General features: G+C 55.0%; 1 protein-coding gene across 1 annotated transcript in view; it reads right to left on the bottom strand.

Moving 5' to 3' along the window:
• LOC140397023 (uncharacterized) overlaps positions 1-23,699 on the bottom strand; it is a 135,908-nt gene that overhangs the window by 108,509 nt on the left and 3,700 nt on the right. Inside the window, exon 2 of the mRNA XM_072486066.1 lies at positions 18,248-19,356. Coding sequence (XP_072342167.1) covers positions 18,248-19,255 — 1,008 coding nt within the window. The 5' untranslated portion in view covers positions 19,256-19,356. The remainder of the gene's footprint in view (positions 1-18,247; positions 19,357-23,699) is intronic.

Below are 23,699 nucleotides of genomic sequence, written 5' to 3' on the forward strand. Positions count from 1 at the left end.
ATGTGTGCCCTGTCCTTATATATGGGTTGTGTACTGCCCCCTTGTGGTAGTATCACCTCTGGGTGTCTTGACTGCCCATTTGTCGTGCCCTATTCTATCTGTTCCTTAGCTGTATGTCTGCATGTCATGACGTCTCTGGTGCTCCCTCTAGTGTTGACTTAGTCGTAGTGTATTTACATTAACCCCTTGTGTGTGCATATCACCACAGTTCTTTCCAGTCATGCTGGGCATTCGATATGAGGTAGCATTTCAGAGGCCCATTGCCACGCCTCCTTGTATTACTCATTCGCGACAAAGGTCACCCTTACTCCAACTGCCGACTAGATCTAAGTGCCCCTGCAGTTATTAATGTGCGCGTGTTTCTTTTTTCTAATATTTGTAATCAAGGCTTTTTGTGTACAAAAATATCAGAAGGCCGAAACATCAACCTGAACAAACGGCCACAAATTCCCAATGTCCCCTGACACCAACACCCCACACATCCCGCCCAATTTTTACTCCCTTATCTCCCACCCACACCTGCTTTCTATCCCCGCAAAGGACCTGCTCATTTTCACCACCGCCATGTGGGCCCTAAGCAACACCTTAAACTGGAGGCCCAACCTCGAACACGACGAGGATGCGTTCACCCACCGCAAGGCCCGCCCCCAAGTCCCAGCCTGCACCTCCCCTCCCGTGTGTACCGTCGACAAGATGCACTGCAGCAGCTCACCAAGGCTCCTTAGGCAGCACCTTCCAAACCCACCACCTCTACCATCTAGAAGGACAAGGGCAGCAGATACCTGGGAACCCCACCACCTGGAGGTTCCCCTCCAAGTCACTCACCATCCCGACTTGGAAATATATCGGCCGTTCCTTCACTGTTGCTGCGGCAACATCCTGGAACTCCCTCCCTAACAGCACTGTGGGTGTACCTACACCACACGGGTTGCAGCGGCTCAAGAAGGCGGCTCACCCACCGCCTTCTCGAGGGGCAATTAGGGATGGACAATAAATGCTGACCTTCCCAGTGACGCTCCCATCCCACGGGTGAGTTGAAAGATAGTACATGAGGGAGAAAAACGGAAGGTTTTCCTGACAGAATTGAATGAGTGAGGTGGGAGTAGACTCGTGGAACAGAAGCACTGGCAATGGGCCGAAGGGCCAGTTTCAGTGTTGTAAATTCTACCAAAGGTCCAGCAGTACCTACTCTATTCCCAACAATGTGTTTCAGCATCAGAATTGCAGGGACCTATTCCCCCAGCCCCTATTGCCCCAAAACAGCCACCCTCGGAACTGTCTGTGATTGGAATTTTAGTACCAGTTTTAGTTGAAATATTGTCCGTTGATTCCTAAATCGGACCTGGGCAGACGTTGTCCAAGCTTTTCATAGAATTTACAGTGCAGAAGGAGGCCATTCGGCCCATCGAGTCAGCACCGATCCTTGTAAAGAGCGCCCTACTTAAGCCCACACCTCCACCCGATCCCCGTAACCCCACCTCACCTTTTTGGACACTAAGGGCAATTTATCATGGCCAATCCACCATGGCCTAGTGACCTAATTCCGCTCCTATGTCTTATGTCTTATGATATATTTCCAAGTCGGGGCAGTGAGTGACTTGGAGGGGAACCTCCAGGTGGTGGGGTATCTGCTGCTCTTGACCTAGATGGTAGAGGCCGTGCACATCTTTAGACTGTGAGAGGAAACCGGAGCACCCGGAGGAAACCCATGCAGGCACGGGGAGAACGTGAAGACTCCGCACAGACAGTGACCCAGTGGGGAATCGAACCTGGGATCCTGGAGCTGGGAAGCAACTGTGCTAACCACTGTGCTACCGTGCTGCCCTTGTCCACCTATAGCTTAGCCACCTATCTTCCATCTGGACTTTCAAAGATTATTTTGTAAGAATGTGAAAACCGTGTGTTTGAACTAATGCTCATTGCAAAGCCTATTAACATGTAATAGGCTTGATCCATGCTGAGTCCAGTCCTTACTCACAGCTCTGAATCAGCCATTGTGCATGTTGGACTTTAACAGCGTGCTGTTTCAACTAGACAAGCAACATTGGCTTACATTGAGATACTCGGCTGGATTCTCTGAGACTATTGACGCCGGGACAGGATTTGTGGATTTCTACAACAGCAAAGCTGGCGCTGAACCTGGGCCGATTCAGCGGCTGTGGATGGGCTAGCACCGGGTCCACGTGGAACACACTCGATTCCAATGGGAAACGGTGTGGGATTCACCGGGACCGTGATTGACACTTGGGAGGCTGACAAGCTGCAGCCGCACATAGATCATAGAATTTACAGTGCTGAAGGAGGCCATTCGGCCCATCGAGTCTGCACCGGCTCTTGGAAAGAGCACCCGACCCAAGGTCAACACCCCCACCCTATCCCCATGACCCAGTAACCCCACCCAACACTAAGGGCAATTTTGGACACTAAGGGCAATTTAGCGCGGCCAATCCACCTAACCTGCACATCTTTGGGTTGTGGGGGTGAGACCCACGCAGACACGGGGAGAATGTGCAAACTCCACACGGACAGTGACCCGGGGCCGGGATCGAACCCAGATCCTCAGCGCCGCAGTCCCAGTGCTAACCACTGCGCCACATGCCGCCCCCATACTTTAACAGCATACACATTACACTCCCCACACACACACTCGTCCCAGCCAGCAAGGAGGCACAGGTTGTGCTGGGGCGCGCCCATCCCGCTGATAGGCCGGCTGGGGTCAGAGGGCACCTAGGGGGTGGCCTGGGAGGGGGCTCCCCTACGACCTGTGGCCCTAAGCTCACAGTGGACCGTCAGCGGCGTGGGCAGCTGCATGGCTGTTCCGTGCCCGTCCACCCCGACTCTGGCAGAAGCCCCCCAGCCAGCGTCACGGCTGTCAGAAAACCATGGCGATGTTGGACACTTTCCATCCCCCCCCCTCTCTCCCTCAGCAGCCACGCTGTAGTCAAGGCGATGGAGGATTGCGATTCGCCGTGAAATCGGCGCCCGCCATGATTTTGGCATCGGAACTCTCCGACCAATCGCCTTTCTCGATTCCGGTTTTGGCTGACGGAGGATCCCGCCCACTATCTAGGCCCACTCACCCGGCCTATTCCCCTAACCCCGCACACTGATAATGCTCAATGCACCTAACCTGCACATCTTTGGACACTAAGGTCAATTTATCACGGCCAATCCACCTAACCTGCACACTTGGACTGTGGGAGGAGACCGGAGCACCCGGAGGAAACCCACGCACACACGGGGAGAACGTGCAAACTCCGCACAGACGGTCGGAATCGAACCCGGGTCCCTGGGAACCGTGGGGCAGCTAACCACTGTGCCACTGTGGAATTCTCCGCACTTCCGGGGGCTAGGCTGGCGGGGGGAGGGGTTGGCGTCGTGCCAACCGGCGCCGAAGGGCCGGCGCGAGTTAGTGCCTGCGCAGGGAGGTTTCTTCTCCGCGCCGGCCATGGCGGAACCTTACAGAGGCCGGCGCGGCAGGAAGGAGTGCCCCCACGGCACAGGCCCGCCCGATGATCGGTGGGCCCCGATCGCGGGCCAGGCCACCGTGGGGGTCCCCCTCCCTGGGCCGGATTCCCCCCCTCGCCTCTCCCCCACCGAGGACCGCACCAGCCGGCCTACCAGCCAGGTCCCGCCGTGTGGGACCATGTCCATGTCACGCCGGCGGCACTGGCCAGGAACTGACGGCCGCTCGGCCCATCGAGGCCCGGGGAATTGCCGGCCAACGGCCCCCTACCGGCGCGGCGTGATCCCCCGGCCCCCCCGCCCGAAAACCGGCGCCGGAGAATACGGCAGCCGGCGCTGGTGCGGCGGGGCGGGATTCACGCCCCCCCCTGGCGATTCTCCGACCAGGCCGGGGGGGGGGGGGGGGGTGGGGAGAATCCCGCTCTAGATCTTTACAAAGTCTCTTAAAGGAGGCAAAAATGAGGTTTCGAGACATGGAGGAGTAGGGATAGGGATTTGCGGATAATTGAAGGCGAGTCGCTCTGTCGGAGCGACTCTGATAATATTAGAGGATCGCCGATATCTGGGGGCGGCTGTGAGACTGGAGGAGATTACAGAGACGGGGGGGGGGGGGGGGAGCGGACAAAGCCATGGGGGGATTTAAAAGCAAGTGTGAGAAAAGTCGCCCAGATGTTCGAGAGGCCAGTGAGCACGGTGGGAATTAGTTGAGAGTTAAGACATGGACATAGAACATCCTTTACCTTTAAGCATCAGATTTTCTTACTTTATATATATTAGTGATTCAACTGAAGCACAAAACTTTTGATTGTTTCAGACAGCTGAAAGTGGGGCCAAGGACCAAAACGAAGCTGAAAATTCACTCCAACCTGTCTACGAGTCCTTGTTTGTTGAACCTCACAGTTGCGAAACCTGATTAACAGGAATCTTGGCCAAAGCTCCTCTTAAATTGTTGACTCCCTCACGAACTGTGACCCATTCACTCGTGCCTCTGACTGTGGTAACATTTGGTGCATAAATCTTTTGACAATCTCGCACTTAAATGCTGCGACTATTCTCATGTGCTGACCAATCCCAATGCCCTGCACAAAGAATGCTTTGTTTTTGACAACTGCCTACTCCCCGGGTTCAAACTGTGCAACATGATCACGTGTCCCTTTCAGAAAAAGGTTTATATTTTCACTCAACCATTGACTACAGGTACAACTTGTATTAACATTGCACCCTCAACAAGCTAAGCCCTCCATAAGAAGCCCCACAGGGGATGTTCTTCAAGAAACATTGACCCCCGACCCCCTCCAAGAAAAAATGCAAATGACTGAAAGCGTACGGTTAAAGGGACAGGTTCGAAGGAGCATTGGGAAGAGGGGAGAGGGAGGGAATTCCAGAGATTAGGGCCCAGCCTGCTGAAGGCGCAGTCTCCAAAGGAAAATCGTGAATGCCCAAAATGCCCACAGTGGCCTGGCCCGCGATCGGGGCCCACCGATCTGCGGGCGGGCCTGTGCCGTGGGGGGGCATTCCTTCCTTCCGCGCCGCCCCCCCCCCATAGGGCTGCGCCATGGCCGGCGCGGAGAAGACAACCCCCTGCGCGTGCGCCAGAATACGCCTGCCGATCTGCGCATGCGCGAGATCAAGCTGGCCCTTCGGCGCCGGCGGGAAAAGCGGCGCCAACCGCTCCAGCGTCCAACTAGCCCCTGGAAGTGGGGAGAATTCTGCACTTTCGTGGGCCGGTGACGCCGGAGTGGTTCGCGCCGGTTTTCCCGCCGGCGTGGGGACTTGGTCCCCGCAAAGGAGAATCCCACCAGCGACCTTTGCCATCTAGAAGGACAAGGGCAGCAGATACCTGGGAACCCCACCACCTGGAGGTTCCCCTCCAAGTCAGGTTCCCTGCAGAGGATGTGCAGACTCCGCACAGACAGTGTGTTATGGGCCAGGGTTTAGAGAACCCCAAAGTGTATCATCGAGTTCCCCTGACCCACAACCTTTACTAGATTGTGGTAGGGGGAGCACACGGCCCACTCTACAGGTGTGGGACAGCAGAAATGGAAAAGTATTTTTTAAAGCAAAACAATGTTTATTCTAGGAACTCAAGTTAACCTTTTTAAAATATCTTAGCAACCATCAATTCAACTACAACCCCCAAAGAATACAACACTAAGTAATCCTTTAAGCTTACCTTTTAACATCCATAAGACTTAAAACACCTTTTTACCAGAAGCACATCAGGTTAAAGTCACTACTGGTATTAGTTTTAAATCACCAGGATCGATTTACAGTCTTTAGATTACAGAGAGAGATTCATACACCTTCTGGCTGTGACTGCAGCTATCCAGCTCTGAAAACGAAACCAAAACACACCCTGCAGCAAACAGCCTAAAACGAAAGTAAAAAGCTGACAGACAGCCCAGCCCCACCCACTCACTGACATCACTGCAGTAATACACTTAAAGATACTCTCACTACAGATATTTATAAACACACCCATTTATAAACACCCATTTCTTAAAGGTACTCTCCCATGACAAATGACCCATGCCGGGGATCGAACCAGGGACCCCTGAGCTGTGAAGCAACAGTGCTAACCACTGTGCCATTGTGCTGTCACCAGACTAGTAATCCAGAGACCCCAGGATAATGATCTGGGGATCCGGGTTGCAATCCCACCACGGCAGGTGAGGGAATTTAAACTCAATGTAATGTCTGGAATTAAAAGTCTAATGATGATCATGAAACCATTGTCGATTGTCGTTAAACACCCATCTGGTTCACTAATGCCCTTGAGGGAAGGAAATCGATCATCCTTACCCGGCCTGGCCTACATGTGACTCCAGAACCACAGCAATGTGGTTGCCTCTTAACTGCCCGTTCATAGGCAATAAATGTTGGCACAGGCTGTGACGCCCATGTTCCGTGAACGAATAAAAAAATAACCGCCCCGTCTTGGAAGTATATTGGGCGTTCCTTCTCTGTCGCTGGGTCAAAAACCTGGAGCTGCCTCGCTAACGAAGGTATAGGTGGCCTGATTAGCAAGTTGGCAGATGATACTAAGATTGGTGGAGTTGCAGATAGCGAGGAGGACTGTCAGAGGATACAGCAAAATATAGATAGATTGGAGAGTTGGGCAGAGAAATGGCAGATGGAGTTCAATCCAGGCAAATGCGAGGTGATGCATTTTGGAAGATCTAATTCAAGAGCGGACTATACGGTCAATGGAAGAGTCCTGGGAAAATTGATGTACAGAGAGATCTGGGAGTTCAGGTCCATTGTACCCTGAAGGTGGCAACGCAGGTCGATGAGTGGTCAAGAAGGCATACAGCATGCTTGCCTTCATCGGACGGGGTATTGAGTACAAGAGTCGGCAGGTCATGTTACAGTTGTATCGGACTTTGGTGAGGCCACCTTTGGAATACTGCGGGCAGTTCTGGTCGCCACATTACCAGACGGATGTGGATGCTTTAGAGAGGGTGCAGAGGAGGTTCACCAGGATGTTGCCTGGTATGGAGGGTGCTAGCTATGAAGAAAGGTTGAGTAGATTAGGATTGTTTTCGTTGGAAAGACGGAGGTCGAGGGGGGGACCTGATTGAGGTCTACAAGATTATGAGAGGTATGGACAGGGTGGATAGCAACAAGCTTTTTCCAAGAGTGGGGGTGTCAATTACAAGGGGTCACGATTTCAAGGTGAGAGGGGGAAAGTTTAAGGGAGATGTGCGTGGAAAGTTTTTTACGCAGAGGGTGGTGGGTGCCTGGAACGCTTTGCCAGCGGAGGTGGTAGAGGCGGGCACGATAGCATCATTTAAGATGCATCTAGACAGATATCTCGGGCAGGGAACAGAGGGAAGTAGATCCTTGGAAAATAGGCGACAGGTTTAGATAAAGGATCTCTGGATCGGCGCAGGCTGGGAGGGCCGAAGGGCCTGTTCCTGTGCTGTAATTTTCTTTATTCTTTGTTCCAACAGCCCTGTGGGTGTACCTCCACCACACGGACCGCAGCAGCTCAAGAAGGCGGCTTCCCACCACCTTCTCAAGGGGCAATTAGGGATGGGCAATAAATGCGGGGCCCGAGGGACAACACCCGCATCCCGGGAATGAATAAACAAAGATTACGGAACTCGGCGAAGGTGAGGTCATGGAGGGATTTAAGCATGAGGGTGGAAATGATGAAACTGTACAAACTACACTGTCCGTGTGGAGTTTGCACATTCTCCCCGTGTGGGCGTGCGTTTCGCCCCCACAACCAAAAGATGTGCAGGGTAGGTGGATTGGCCGCGCTAAATTGCCCCTGAATTGGAAAAAACAATTGGGTACTCTAAATTTTATAACAATTTGTAAAACTGAGATGTCTGTGGAGGTCTGTATGCATAAGTCACCAGAACTTGCCGTATATTCAGATGCAGACTTTGGGATTGAGTGTCAGTTGTGGGTGGAGCAAATGGGGAGCCAATCAGGAGAAGTGTTGGAATAATTGGTTCTGACAGTGACAGGGGCAAGGAGGTGAGTCTCAGTAGCAGATCGGGAGAGCTGCCAAGGTTGGGGGGTGTTGTGGGATACAGAGACTGGGTTATAATGACGGTGGAAGTAGGTGTTCATTGTAATGGGGAGGACACAGAATCAGAAAGTTTGGCTTCAGATAGGACTCCGAACATGATCTGATGGCCATTCTAGAGACAAGGGGCCTAGAGTAGCCGGGGGGGGCGGCGTGAATCCCGCCCTGCCGGTCGGCGATTCTCCGGCCCGCGATGGGCTGAGTGGCCGCCCGATTACGGCTGTCCTGTCGGCGTATGTTATGACAGGTACTTACCGGCGGGACCTGGCTCCGGCCTCGTGGGAGGGGGGGGGGGGATCTGGCCCCGGGGGGGGGGTGCCCCCACGGTGGCCTGGCCCGCGATCGGAGCCCACCGGTCCGCGGGCGGGCCTGCGCCGTGGGGGCGCTCTATTCTTCCGCGCCAGCCGGTGTGGCGCAAACCACTCCAGCGCCGGCCTAGCCCCTGGACAATTCCGCCCCCTCGGGGCGGCCCAATGCCGGAGTGGTTCACGCCACGCCTCAGCGCCAGAGTGCCCCGCCCCGCCGGTTTGCGGAGAATCCCGCCCCCTGCAAGATGATAATGATTGGGTCCTGACTATTAAGGTGTGTGTGACATTCAGGCAGGATAGGAAGCTAGGTAAAGGCGAAGGGTTAATCAAGGATGGCATTTTCAATAGTTAGAGATGATCTTGGTCCAGGAGATCAGGATGTCGAATCGGTTTGGGTGGAGGTGACGAACAGTAGGGGAAAGACGTCAAACATAGGAGCGGTCGGGCAGCAGGGTGGCCCAGTGGTTAGCACTGCTGCCTTGGGGCGCCGAGGACCCGGGTTCGATCCTGGCTCTGGGTCACTGTTGTGTGGAGTTTGCACATTCTCCCCGTGTCTGCGTGGGTCTCACCCCCACAACCCAAAGATGTGCAGGGTAGGCGGATTGGCCACGCTAAATTGCCCCTTCATTGGGAAAAAAAGAATTGGGTACTCTAAATTTTTTATTAAAAACATAGAAGTGGTCTACACGTCCGCAAACAGTGACCACAACATAGGACAAAGTGTGCAAGAAGAAATATTGGGGGCTTGTGGTGAAGGGACAACTAGTTTCTCAGAGAGAGATAATCTGGAACCAACCAGAGAACAGGTTGTATTTGCATAATGTAACAGGAATGATTAATGGCCTCAGAGCAAAGGCACTTCTCGATAGCAGTAACCACAACATGATTGAATTTTGCGTCCAGATTGAAAGGGAGAAGAGTGGGTCTGAGGCTAGTATTTTAAACTTAAATAAGGGCAACCATGCAGGCATGAAGGCTGAACTGGGAGACTCGGCTAGGGAATAGATCAATAGAGAAGCAAGGGCAAACATATCAGGGGTTATTTCAGAATAGCCCGAATCGCCGGGGTTTTCCAGTCATTGGCATAGGCGGGATCTTCCAGTTCCGCCGACGGCCTTGGCTTTACTGGCGGCTAGCGTTGACTTCAATGGGAAATTCCATTGACAGCTGGTCCAACCGCCGGACAATAGCTTCCGCGGCAGGTTGCACGGAACATCCCATCCAAAAAATAGACTCCCCCTATAAAGAAAGATTCTCAAGGGAGGACTACCATCCATGGTCAGCTGTAGACTTTAGCGAGCGAGTCAAGAACTGCGTCAAGATAAATTGTCGATCAGATGATTGGTCAGAGTTTAAATAATGACAGAGAAGGTTAATCAGGAGAATGAAATTAGAGTATGAGAGGAACCTAGCTAGGAATGTAAAAATGGAGAGCAAGCGTCTCCACAGGTATTTGTAAAGGAAGAGAGTAAGTAAAGGGAGCATTGATCCCTGGAGAGTGAGAATGAGGAGGTGTCAGTAGATGATAAGGAAGTGGCGGTTGGAAAGAGCAAATCCTTTGCTCCTGTCCTCGCTGCAGATCATTCCAGTAATAGCTGTAAATCAGGAGGTGGATGGGAAAGAGGATTGGTGAAATTATGATCACTGGGGAAGCAGTACTGAGCAAACCAATGGAGCTGCAATGTGGGCTGACAGGTTTCTGGGTCCCTGGGGACTTCAGCCTGCGGTCTTGAAAGAGCTGGCTAAGGAGTTGCATGGGTAGTGATTTTCCCAAATTCCCTAGATTTCGGAAAGGTTCCATCAGATTGGAAAGTAGCAAATATGACCCCACTCTTCAAGACGGGAGGGAGGCAGAAAATAGAAAAACGTCGGTCAGTTACCTTGGCTTCTATCGTGAGGACGACACTATAATCAATCATTAAAAACTTAGCGCTCCGCACTCAACGCAATTAGGAACAGTCAACATAGTTTTGTGAAAGGGAAATCACATTTAACCTATTCATTAGACGTCTTTGAAGGAGTAACATGTGCTGTAGATAAAGGGGAGTCTGTTGATGTATTGTACTTGAATTTGCAGAAGGCATTTGATAAGGTGCCTCATGAAAGGCTTCTGGTAGATCTGTGTCTGTTTGGCAGGATGTGACGGTTGGAGTCCCAGGGGCCTGTGGGCTGGGGCCTCGACTCTTTACAATGTACAGCAATGATTCAGGGGGCTTGAGTTTAAGAGCCGCGGGGTTATGCTGCAACTATACGTGTCCCTGGTGAGACCACATTTGGAGTATTGCGTGCAGTTCTGGTCACCTCATTATAGGAAGGACGTGGAAGCATTGGAAAGGGTGCAAAGGAGATTTACCAGGATGCTGCCTGGTTTGGAGGGTAGGTCTTATGAGGAAAGGCTGAGGGAGCTAGGGCTTTTCTCTTTGGAGCGGAGGAGGATGAGAGGCGACTTAATAGAGGTTTATAAGATAATGAGGGGGATAGATAGAGTGGACGTTCAGAGACTATTTCCTCGGGTGGATGGTGGTGTTACAAGGGGGCATAACTATAAGATTCAGGGTGGGAGATATAGGAGGGATGTCCGAGGTAGGTTCTTTACTCAGAGAGTGGTTAGGGTGTGGAATGGACTGCCTGCTGTGATAGTGGAGTCGGACACTTTCGGAACTTTCAAGCGGTTATTGGATAGGCACATGGGCCACACCAGAATGACAGGGAGTGGGATAGCTTGGTCTTGGTTTCGGACAATGCTCGGCACAACATCGAGGGCCGAAGGGCCTGTTCTGTGCTGTACTGTTCTATGTTCTATGATTATATGAGGGGAGCGAAGGCAGGGTAGATAAACTTTCAGAGGGCAGCACCGTAGCATTGTGGATAGCACAATTGCTTCACAGCTCCAGGGTCCCAGGTTCGATTCCGGCTTGGGTCACTGTCTGTGCGGAGTCTGCACATCCTCCCCGTGTGTGCGTGGGTTTCCTCTGGGTGCTCCGGTTTCCTCCCACAACCCAAAGATGTGCAGGTTAGGTGGATTGGCCATGATAAATTGCCCTTTGTGTCCAAAATTGCCCATAGTGTTGGGTGGGGTTACTGGGTTATGGGGATAGGGTGGAGGTGTTGACCTTGGGTAGGGTGCTCTTTCCAAGAGCTGGTGCAGACTCGATGGGCTGAATGGCCTCCTTCTGCATTGTAAATTCTGTAATGACGCAAAGATAGATAGGAAAGTATGTTGCGAAGAAGACATGAGGAGGTAGCTTCCACCTCTGGTGAAATGTTCAAAGGCAGGCGAGCAGTCAATCTGACAGACTCACTGCTGATTTTCCTCCCTATCCTGCCTCCAGCCTTCCTGCAGAAGATGTCACGCAGTCCCTCATCTTCAAACACAAGCTCTACTACATTCCCCAGCCTCACAATCCTCTGCGAAAGATTTCGAACGCTCTCGGCCCTGCATCTATTTTTCAGATCTACATTTCCGAACTCTATCCACCCCCCCCACACTTCCCCAGATTCCGGAAACAATCTGAGTCCGTCTACCCTCTCATCTCCCTTCACTGACTGCGCGGAGTCTGCACGTTCTCCCCCGTGTCTGCGTGGGTTTCCTCCAGTTTCCTCCCACAAGTCCCGAAAGACGTGCTTGTTAGGTGAATCGGACATTCTGAATTCTCCCTCTGTGTACCCGAACAGGCGACTGGGGGATTTTCACAGTAACTTCATTGCAGTGTTAATGTAAGCCTACTTGTGGCAATAAAGATTATTATTCGAATGTCTTTCCAAATTACTCTATTAGCTCTGTTCGAATGGAAAACCTATTTTTGAGGTCTCATTTTGAATTTATCCTACCATATACCAGGTAGCAGTGCATCTGTACTGTGATGCCTTGGTATCACCACAACATCCTTCCGATGTAGTGCAGAACAGAAATGTGCACAGTGCTGTGGTTTTGCTTTGATGCAGATCACCACTATATCTTAATTTTCGATCACTTCATTTCCTGTACCCCATTTACCTCTGAGTGAGTCACAGTGAAACAGCAGCAAATAAGAGCTGAAGATGTAAGAGGTGAAAAATTACGAAAATGGAGAGCATTTTGCAAAACTGAAATCCCTAAGAATTTATGAACATTTATGGAAACAACTAACCTGATTCGAGCGAGCCTATAAGTATATGAATATATAGAACATAGAATTGACAGTGCAGAAGGAGGCCATTCGGCCCATTGAGTCTGCACCGGCTCTTGGAAAGAGCACCCTACTCAAGGTCAACACCGCCACCCTATCCCCATAACCCAGTAACCCCACCCAAAACGAAGGGCAATTTTGGACACTAAGGGCAATTTATCACGGCCAATCCACCTAACCTGCACATCTTTGGACTGTGGGAGGAAACCGGAGCACCCGGAGGAAACCCACGCACACACAGGGAGGATGTGCAGACTCCGCACAGACAGTGACCCAAGTCGGGAATCAAACCCGGGTCCCTGGCGCTGTGAGGCAGCAGTGCTAACCACCGTGCCACTTTAAGATCTGCTCATGAAACCTGAGGCGGGATTCTCCCCTGCCCGGCGGGGCGGGCGGTCCCGGCGCCGAGGATGGCGTGAACCACTCGGCCGTCGGGCCGCCTGGAAGGAGCGGATTCCTCCGCACCTTCAGTGGCTCGGCCGGCGCCAGCGGGGTTGGCACCGTGCCAGCCGGTGTCAAAGGAGTTGGCGCCGTGCCAACAGGCGGCGAAGGGCCTCAGCCAGCCGGCGCGAGTTGCCGCATGCGCGGGAGCGCCAGCGTGTGCTGCAAGGGGGGGGGTTCATCTCCGCGTCGGCCATGGCGGAGGTCCACAGCAGCCGGTGAGGAGGCAACGAGTGCCCCCACGGCACAGGCCCGCCCGCGGATCTGTAGGCCCCGATCGCGGGCCAGGCCACCGTGGGGGCACCCCCCCCCGGGGCTAGATCCCCCCTCCCGAGGACCCCGGAGGCCGCCCGCAGAGCCAGGTCCCGCCGGTACGTACCTGGTCTAATTTACGCTGGCGGGACCGGCCTAAGGCGGGCGGCCGTTCGGCCCATCGCGGCGGGGGGGGGGGGTTGCTAGTGGCCGCCGCCGGGCGCAGCACGATTCCCACCCCCGCCAAAACCCCAGCGCCGGAGGAATCGGCAGCCGGCGGGGGCGGGATTCACGCCGCCCCCCGGTGATTCTCCCGCCCCTGATGTCAATTAGGCTCAGTTGTCGAAAAAGTGTTAATTAGTTTGCGAAGTGACAGGCAACGTTCACACCCCAAAAATGCCACTCGATTGGCATTAGGTGGCATTATCCTTGCCACAGAACACCACCAGTGTGCTGGAGGTCACCATTGGTCAGGAATTTAACTGGACCTGCATATACATACTGTGGCTGCAAGAGCAGGTCAGACACTGGGAATTCTCCAGTGGATAACTCAAAGAACGATACAGCACAGGAACAGGCCCTTCGGCCCTCCAAGCCTGTACCGGTCATGATACCACCCTTGGCCAAAACCCTCAGCACCTCCTCGTGCCGTGTCCCTCTATACCCGTCCTATCCATGTGTTTGTCAAGATGCCTTTTGATCACCGTTAATGTATCTGCTTCCACAACCTCCCCTGGCAACGCGTTCCAGGCACTCCCCACCCTCTGCGTAAAAAACCTGCCTCGCACATCTCCTCTAAACTTTGCCCCACGGACCTTAAACCTATGCCCCCTGGTGAGTGACCCCTCCACCCTGGGAAAGAGTGCCTACCCATCCACTCTGTCCATGCCCCTCATAATCTTGTAGACCTCTATCAGGTCGCCCCTCAACCTCCGTCTTTCTAATGAAAACAGTCCGAGTCTATTCAGCCTCTCCACATAGCTAACACCCTCCAGACCAGGCAACATCCTGGTAAACCTCCTCTGCACCCTCTCCAAAGCCTCCACATCCTTCTGGTAGTGTGGCGACCAGAATTGTGCGCAATATTCCAAGTGTGGCCTTACCAAGGTTCTATACAACTCCAGCACGACTTGCCAGTTAACCAGTTCCCTGACACCCGTTCACCATCTACAAGGCACAAGTCAGGAGGGCGATGGAATACTCTCCACTTGCCTGGACAAGTAGAGCTCCAACAACACGAAAGAATCTCCACATCATCCAGAATAAAGCAGCCCACTAGATCGGCCACCTGAGCCTTCCCCACCATCGCATGCCAGCTCCATCAAACAGCACACCATCCTGACTTTGCTGTCACTGGGTCAGAAACATGGGACATCCTCCCCAGTGGTTATGTGGGTGTACCCACACCACATGGGCTGCGATGGCTCAGGGCAGCTCGCTGAGGGCAATCCGTTCGTGGATGATCAAAGATGGCCGAATCAGTGTTGCCCACATCTGTAAATGAATAACACAAATTCTTGAAACTTTCCTAAAAACTGGTTACAAATAGGTCTGGAGTAGAGTTCAATATGCGCTATGGATTTAAGGAAATTTATAATCTTCGCAAATATATTAACTGAACACAGCGCTGCTAAAATTGACCAAACATTCTGCGTGCCACAAAGGCAGGGGGCGGGGTTCTCCAAAATGGAGGCAGAGTGTTCGCGCCGTCGTCAACGCCGTCGAGGTTCACGCCGGCGCGAAACAGCCCCTCTCCCGACCGATTCAGTGCCCGATAATGGGCTAGGAGCGGCGCCGCGTCATTTACGCGCGCCAGGCCTTGGCGCCGCGTACATGACGCAGCCGACGCCACATAACTGGCGTCACCCGCGCATGCGTGGTTGCCGTCCTCTCCGAGTCCGCCCCGCAAGAAGATGTCTGACGGATCTCGCAGGGCTGCGGAAGAAAGGAGCTCCTCCGTCAGAGAGGACGGCCCGACGATCGGTGGGCACCGATCGCGGTCCACACCCCATTTCAGCCCCCCCCCCCCCGCAGGCCGCCCCCCCCCCCCCCCAGCATTCTCGCACTGTTCCTGCCGGCAGCGACCAGGGGTGAAATTCTCCCCCAACGGCGCGATGTCTGCAGACTGGCGCCAAAAACGGCGCCAATCAGACGGGCATCGCGCCGCCTCAAAGGTGCGGAATGCTCCGCATCTTTGGGGGCCGAGCCCCAACATTGAGGGGCTAGGCCGGCGGCGGAGGGATTTCCGCCCCGCCAGCTGGCGGAAATGGCGTTTGTTGCCCCGCCAGCTGGCGCGGAAATGCGGCGCATGCGCGGGAGCGTCAGCGGCCGCCGACAGTTTCCCGCGCATGCGCAGTGGAGGGAGTCTCTTCCGCCTCCGCCATGGTAGAGGCCGTGGCGGAGGCGGAAGGGAAAGAGTGCCCCCACGGCACAGGCCCGCCCGCGGATCGGTGGGCCCCGATCGCGGGCCAGGCCACCGTGGGGGCACCCCCCGGGGTCAGATCGGCCCGCGTCCCCCCAGGACCCCGGAGCCCGCCCACGCCGCCTGGTCCCGCCGGTAAATACCAGCTTTGATTTACGCCGGCGGGACAGGCAATTTCTGGGTGGGACTTCGGCCCATCCGGGCCGGAGAATTGAGCGGGGGGGTCCCGCCAACTGGCGCGGCCCGATTCCCGCCCCCGCCCAATCTCCGGTACCGGAGACTTATGCGGGGGCGGGATCCACGGCGGCCAACGGCCATTCTCCGACCCGGCGGGGGGTCGGAGAATGACGCCCCAGGTGTGGACGGCGCCGGGGGGAACCCGCCGCTTTGGGCAGGCCGCTCGGCCCATCCGGGCCTGAGAATAGCGGGGGTGCCGGAGAATCGCCATTTTGGGTGTCTCGGGCGATTCTCCGGCCCGCGCCGCGCGGAACCCGACCGGGCCGTTCCCGCCGCTTGGGAGAATCGCGGGAGGGCGTCGAACCGGCGTCCCCGGAAAATCTGGCGACCCAGGCGATTCTCCCAACCGTCGCGGGAGCGGAGAATCGCGCCCAGGATGCTTCCAAACTACAGCATCATTGCCGTGGCACAGACAATCACAATATTGTTGCCGAATTCCCTCACTATAATACTGCCAAATCCCAGCACCATCACCATAGCACCCGGCAAGCTCCAACACAATTACTATGGCTCTATCAAACCCGGGCACTATGACCATCGCTCTGCCAAAGCCCCGCACCATCATTCTCGCGCTGCCAAACCCCAGCGTCCTCACCACACGAGTGCCAAGCTGAACCATCCCTGCAGCTCTGACACAACCTTGATCTGGGCCCATCTCAGGCAAGCCTTGCCACTCAGCTCGATTGCTAAATTTCAGGCCCCTTTCTCCAATTTGACTCTCTTCCTGTCTCAATATGTATTCTCCGCTTGACAAAACAGGGGCAGGAAATGATCGTTCAAAATATAGGTTAAAGGAAGTTAGAATAAAGCTGATCAGCTCATTTCCAGTTATCAGAGTCAGAGAACGCGCACCTCAAAGCTCATGTGGGGTTCCAAAATACCACTTCCCAAAAACTGGTGACAGCCAAGGTCAGCTTTACTTCATTTAATCTTTTTCCCGTTATTCCTGCTGGACCGGCAGCCGTTGTCCATCCCGGAAGAGTCAAACGCATTTCTGTGGGTCTGGAGTCACTTGTAGGCCAGACTAGGTACGGCGAACAGATCTCCTCCCTAAAGGACATTCGGGAACCCGGGGCGAAATTCTCCGGAAACGGCGCGATGTCCGCCGACTGGCGCCCAAAACGGCGCCAATCAGACGGGCATCGCGCCGCCCCGAAGGTGCGGAATGCTCCGCACCTTTGGGGGCCGAGCCCCAACCTTGAGGGGCTAGGTCGGCGCCGGACGAATTTCCGCCCCGCCAGCTGGCGCGGAAATGACATCTCCGGGCGGCGCATGATTGGGAGCGTCAGCGGCCGCTGACGGCATTCCCACGCATGCGCAGTGGAGGGAGTCTCTTCCGCCTCCGCCATGGTGGAGACCGTGGCGGAGGCGGAAGGGAAAGAGCGCCCCCACGGCACAGGCCCGCCCGCGGATCGGTGGGCCCCGATCGCGGGCCAGGCCACCGTGGGGGCACCCCCCGGGGCCAGATCGCCCCACGCCCCCCCCAAGGACCCCGGAGCCCGCCCGCGCCGCCTTGTCCCGCCGGTAAGAGAGGTGGTTTAATTTACGCCGGCGGGACAGGCATTTTAGCGGCGGGACTTCGGCCCATTAGGGCCGGCGAATCGCGGGGAGGGGGGGGGGGGCCCGCCAACCGGCGCGGCGCGATTCCCGCCCCCGCCGAATATCTGGTGCCGGGGACTTCGGCAACCGGCGGGGGCGGGATTCACGCCAGCCCCCGGCGATTCTCCGACCCGGCGGGGGGGGGGGGGGGGGGTCGGAGAATCGCGCCCCTGATGTTTTTTTTTTTAAATTTAGCGTGCCCAATTTATTTTTTCCAATTAAGGGGCAACTTAGCGCGGCCAAACTTCCTACCCTGCACATCTTTGGGTTGTGGGGGAGAGACCCACGCATAGACGGGGAGAATGTGCAAACTCCACACGGACGGTGACCCAGATTCGAACCCGGGACCTCGGCGCCGTGAGGCAGCAGTGCTAACCACTGCGCCACCCTTGGTTTCATGGACACCATTCTAATTCCAGATTTGTATTGAATTCAAATTCCACCATCGGCCCTGGTGGGATTCGAACCAGGGCCCCCAGAGCACTCCCCTGGACCTCTAGATTACTAATTCACTGACAATACCCCAAAGCCACTGTCTGCCCATATGCCATCAGCTGTATTTTATAGCAAGCCTTTGAGAATTTGTGTCATGCGTCTGACATGCAGTGTCGGAAGAATGCAAAAGCACCAAGCTAGGTCGTTCATGCTTGCTCTTTGTGACTCAGAGCCCCTGGAAGACTTTGCATCCAGATGTTTCAGCGGCCACATTTCAACAGAGGTGCAAAGCGGAATTGAAGCTTCGCACCTCAGGAGCTGAACGAATGCAGCTCGACAATTGCAAAGCTCTCACTCTGTACGATAAAGATCCCATTACCTCCGGGTCGGTTGGTTCGTTGTTCCATCCCACCAGCTCTTTATGCGCTGAAGCAACGTATGACGGCAGTGTCGATGCTGCATCGGGTGCGCTCCGGCCATCGCAAGTTTCGGCGACAGTCCCTCCAACCCCCTGATCTCCCCTTTCCTTGCTCGGTGGGTCGCAGTCCATGGGCAGCCCCACAGCTTCCGGGCACTTCTCATCGCCCGACCCCTGGTGCTCCGTTTCGGGAACGGCGGCGGTGGGGATCGGGACAAATGCCTGGTTCTGGTGCCACACATCATTTTGCAAGAAAGCGACATCCGAGGGGTCCATGATGACTTCGTCGGGGCTGGTGGCCGCGTTGGAAAGCTGGGCTAAATCTGCAGCTTTTTCCTCCGCGGGCTCTTCCCCGAAGGAGGGTGTTAAGGGTTCGGAGCTGCTCGGACTCGCAGTTAACAGCCAGTCTGAATTACTAAGTGGCTTGTCAGTACTTTCCGCCTCGGAGGTTTTCGTCTCCTTGTTCCTCTTTGGCAACAGCACAGCTTGTACCCACGGAGTGGCCCCATCACTTTCCAATGAGCTTGAGCTTCCTGAGTGAGTTGACGCTTCCAATTTGACTACGGCTTCCTCAAGAAGCTGACTGTTCGTGAGCGCGCCGGCACATGTTTCAGCTGGGCCTGCGTCACATCTCTCCCTCCGACAGGATTCGCTCGTGTTTTCTGAACCAAAAGTCAAGACTGGATTCTCCGCCGTGACGCCACAATCGCTCTTATCCCCAGTGGGGTCCTCCGTGTACGAGGAGTCGCCTGTCTGGTTAACACAGGGATCGCCTAACAGGTTCAGTTCAAAGAGGGAGCGGCCATCTTGTTTTCCCACCTCAGCAAATTCTAACAACTCCGCGAGGTCAATAGTGAAAGGGGTCACCCCTTGTGCACTGCCGCTAGTGCCTTCTTCGCCGTTGCCATCTCCTTCTGTACTGCCCGACGGTCCCTCATCCATGCTTCCCAGGAAGTCAAAATACTCCATCTCCGAACCTCAAAGGGAATACCACCGAGTCAGGAATGGCCGGGTGTCGGAGGATTTCAGACGATTCTGGAAGGTGTCGGTGGGCGTCGTGCCATGGGGATCTGTCAAAATACAATCAGAGTGACTGAAATCTTTGTCTGTGCAAACGTGTCAGAAAATTCAGATTTTTAAAATGTGGTTTTGCAAAACTTCCAGAATTTAAATGTATTTTTTCCAGTTAAGGGGCAATTTAGCGTGTCCAATCCACCTACCCTGCACATGAAATGCAATGAAATGAAAATCGCTTATTGTCACAAGTAGGCTTCAATGAAGTTACTGTGAAACGCCCCTAGTCGCCACATTCCGGCACCTGCTCGGGGAGGCTGTTACGGGAATCTGATAAAAGCCAGCGATTTAGCCCAGTGAGCTAAACCAGCCCCTCTTTGGGTTGTGGCGGTGAGACCCACGCAGACACGGGGAGAATGTGCAAACTCCACACGGACAGTGACCCGGGGCCGGGATCGAACCCGGGACCTCGGCGCCGTGAGGCAGCAGTGCTAACCACTGCGCCACCGTGCCGCCCTAGAACTTCCAGGATTAAGACTTCCAGGGCAGCACGGCGATGCAGCGGTTAGCGCTGCTGCCTCACTGCGCTGAGGACCCGGGTTCGATCCCGGCCACGGGTCACTGTCCGTGTGGAGTTTGCACATTCTCCCCGTGTCTGCGTGGGTCTCGCCCCCATAACCCTAAAAGATGTGCAGGGGAGGGGGATTGGCCACGCTAAATTGCCCTTAGTGTCCAAAATTGCCCTTGGTGTTGGGTGGGGTTACTGGGTTGTGGGGATAGGGTGGAGGTGTTGACCTTGGGTAGGGTGCTCTTTCCAAGAGCCGGTGCAGACTCGATGGGCCGAATGGCCTCCTTCTGCACTGTAAATTCTATGATAATCTATGAAAAGCGCAGGCTGATGAAATAAAGGGCTGTCCATTCGTAGTAAATCACCACGAACCACAGATACACGGTATGAGAGCACCAGGATGTGACAGCTCCCTGTCCTGAAAAGGTGTCACAAATAACCTGCCACCCAAGGGTGCCGAGCGGCGGCAAGCCATTCCTTGAAAAGGGACACTTGCATTTGCGTAGCGCCTCGCACGTCCTCGGGCCCTCCCGAAGTGTGAGCTTGAGCCAAGGAAGTAGGCCCAAAGTGTTGCGATGGTAAAAAAAAAAAACAATCTGGCATTTGCGGAATGCAGGATTTAGCTGTTTATATTTAGTAACTGAATGATGGGTTTGTGTGGCCGGACAGAAATGAATGGCATCTTTAAATGCTCGGTGAGGAAATACCAACTCGCACCACAGACCGGAGGAGGCAGGGTCTAATTATTCCAACTCTGAGTTGGCTGGGCGATTATGAGACCCAGTTGAGCTGGTTCATGTTCTGTTGAGCAACACTTCAGTAAATGTTAAAAGGGAACCGCTCGGCGCTTGACTGTGCTTGAATATCTGTAACTAGAACAACTGCCGAGGAAAGTGAAAATCATCCTCAACTTTCTACAGCTTCGAAATGACTGCATTCAAGAAAATGCACAATAGCCTGATCTTTTCTAGGGCTTTTCTCACTGGAGCGAAGAAGGCAGAGAGGTGACTTGATAGAGGTGTACAAGGTGATGAGAGGCATGGATAGAGTGGATAGCCAGAGACTTTTCCCCAGGGCGGAAATGGCTGTCACGAGGGGACATAATTTTAAGGTGATTGGAGGAAGGTATAGGGGAGATGTCAGAGGACGGTTCTTTACACAGAGTGGTGGGTGTGTGGAATGCACTGCCAGCAGAGGCGGTGGAGTCTGAGTCATTAGGGACATTTAAGCGACTCTTAGACAGACACAATGACAGCAGTTAATTGAAGGGGTGTAGGCTAGGTTGATCTTAGATTGGGATAAATGGTCGGCACAACATCCCGGGCCGAAGGGCTTGTACTGTGCTATACTGTTCTATGTTGTAATTCTCTAATCTTAGCCCCCTCTCATTGGGCAAAATACTCCCCCAACGGCACGATGTCCGCCGACTGGCGCCAAAAACGGCGCCAATCAGACGGGCATCGCGCCGGCCCAAAGGTGCGGAATGCTCCGCATCTTTGGGGGCCGAGCCCCAACATTGAGGGGCTAGGGCGACGCAGGAGGGATTTCCGCCCCGCCAGCTGGCGGAAATGGCGTTTGTTGCCCCGCCAGCTGGCGCGGAAATGCGGCGCATGCGCGGGAGCGTCAGCGGCCGCCGACAGTTTCCCGCGCATGCGCAGTGGGGAGAGTCTCTTCCGCCTCCGCCATGGTGGAGGCCGTGGCGGAGGCGGAAGGGAAAGAGTGCCCCCACGGCACAGGCCCGCCCGCAGATCGGTGGGCCCCGATCGCGGGCCAGGCCACCGTGGGGGCACCCCCCGGGGTCAGATCGCCCGGCGCCCCCCCCCCCCCCAGGACCCCGGAGCCCGCCCACGCCGCCTGGTCCTGCCGGTAAATACCAGCTTTGATTTACGCCGGCGGGACAGGCAATTTCTGGGCGGGACTTCGGCCCATCCGGGCCGGAGAATTGAGCGGGGGGTCCCGCCAACCGGCGCGGCCCGATTCCCGCCCCCGCCCAATCTCCGGTACCGGAGACTTCGGCGGGGGCGGGGGCGGGATTCACGGCGGCCAACGGCCATTCTCCGACCCGGCGGGGGGTTGGAGAATGACGCCCATTATCTTTTATATTCTTCTCTATTGAATATTTATTCAATATTTCTTTACAGGTTGTTACAGTCTCTGCTTCAATAGCCCCTGGCAATGAAACGTTGTGTTCTTCTGGAAGGAATTCCCTAAACTATCCTCCTTCCGTTTATCCGCGGGTAATTCCGAGCCATCTTGTGATTTATTCATCCACACTCGGAAACATCCTTTTCGATGTGGATCCTCTCAGTCTTTCATCATTCTCGGTAAACGTGAACCTATCCAAAACTCCTGTCGCCTGTGTCTTAAGTCCCACCAGGTCCGCATTGCCCCTATCGCCCCAGCCTCTGTGCTCGCTGACCTACACTGGCAACCGGTCGAGGAACATCGCGTTGGTTGCCTGGGCCCCAATTCCAGAATTCCCTCCCTACCGCCTCTCCATTTCAGCACAGTGGTTAGCACTGCTGCCTCACAGCGCCAGGGACCCGGGTTCAATTCCGGTCTTGGGTCACTGTCCGTGCGGAGTCTGCACGTTCTCCCCGTGTCTGCGTGGGTTTCCCCCGGGTGCTCCGGTTTCCTCCCACATTCCATAGATGTGCAGGTTAGGTGGATTGGCCACGCTAAATTGCCCTTAGTAACCACAATTGCCCTTAATATTGGGTGGGGTTACTGGGTTATGGGGATAGGGTGGAGGTGTTGACCTTGGGTAGGGTGCTCTTTCCAAGAGCCGGTGCAGACTCGATGGGCCAAATGGCCTCCTTCTGCACTGTAAATTCTATGAGATCTATGAGACTGTGCAGGTTAGGCTAGGGGTTCATGGGGAGAGGGCGGAGTGATTTTGGGTAGTGGGCTCTTTCGAATGTCGGTGCAGACTCGATGGGCCGAATGGCCTCCTTCTGCACTGTAGGGCTTCTATGATCCTGTGATTTTGCTGTCCACCTTCAAGACACTCCTTAAAACTGACCATCTCGCCAAAAGTATGTTCATTCGACCAAATATCTCTTTTGTAACTACCTTGTCATTTTTATTGATGGAGCAGGATGTTTTGTTACATTAAAGGTGCTGTAACAAATATGTTGTTGTAATTTTCAAAACCTCTATTAAGTCCCCCCCTTAATCTTCTCCATTAGGGTGTAAACAGTCCAATTTTTTTCTGCCTTTTGTCTCAATTTCATATTGACATCTGGGGCGAGATTCTCCGACCCCCCGCCGGGTCGGAGAATCGCTGGGGGCTGGCGTGAATCCCGCCCCCGCCGGTTGCCGAAGTCTCCGGCACCGGATATTCGGCGGGGGTGGGGATCGCGCCGCGCCGGTTGGCGGGCCCCCCCGCTCGATTCTCCGGCCCGGATGGGCCGAAGTCCCGCTGCTAAAATGCCTGTCCCGCCGGCGTAAATTAAATCACCTACCTTACTGGCGGGACAAGGCGGCGCGGGCGGTCTCCGGGGTCCTGGGGGGGGCGGGGCGATCTGACCCCGGGGGTGCCCCCACGGTGGCCTGGCCCGCGATCGGGGCCCACCGATCCGCGGGCGGGCCTGTGCCATGGGGGCACTCTTTCCCTTCCGCCTCCACCACGGTCTCCACCATGGCGGAGGCGGAAGAGACTCCCTCCACTGCGCATGCGCGGGAAACTGTCGGCGGCCGCTGACGCTCCCGCGCATGCGCCGCCCGGGGATGTCATTTCCGCGCCAGCTGGCGGGGCAACAAAGGCCGTTTCCGCCAGCTGGCAGGGCGGAAATTCGTCCGGCGCCGACCTAGCCCCTCAAGGTTGGGGCT

Source organism: Scyliorhinus torazame, chromosome 20, assembly GCF_047496885.1.
Source record: "Scyliorhinus torazame isolate Kashiwa2021f chromosome 20, sScyTor2.1, whole genome shotgun sequence".
In the NCBI taxonomy this organism is placed as follows: domain Eukaryota; kingdom Metazoa; phylum Chordata; class Chondrichthyes; order Carcharhiniformes; family Scyliorhinidae; genus Scyliorhinus; species Scyliorhinus torazame.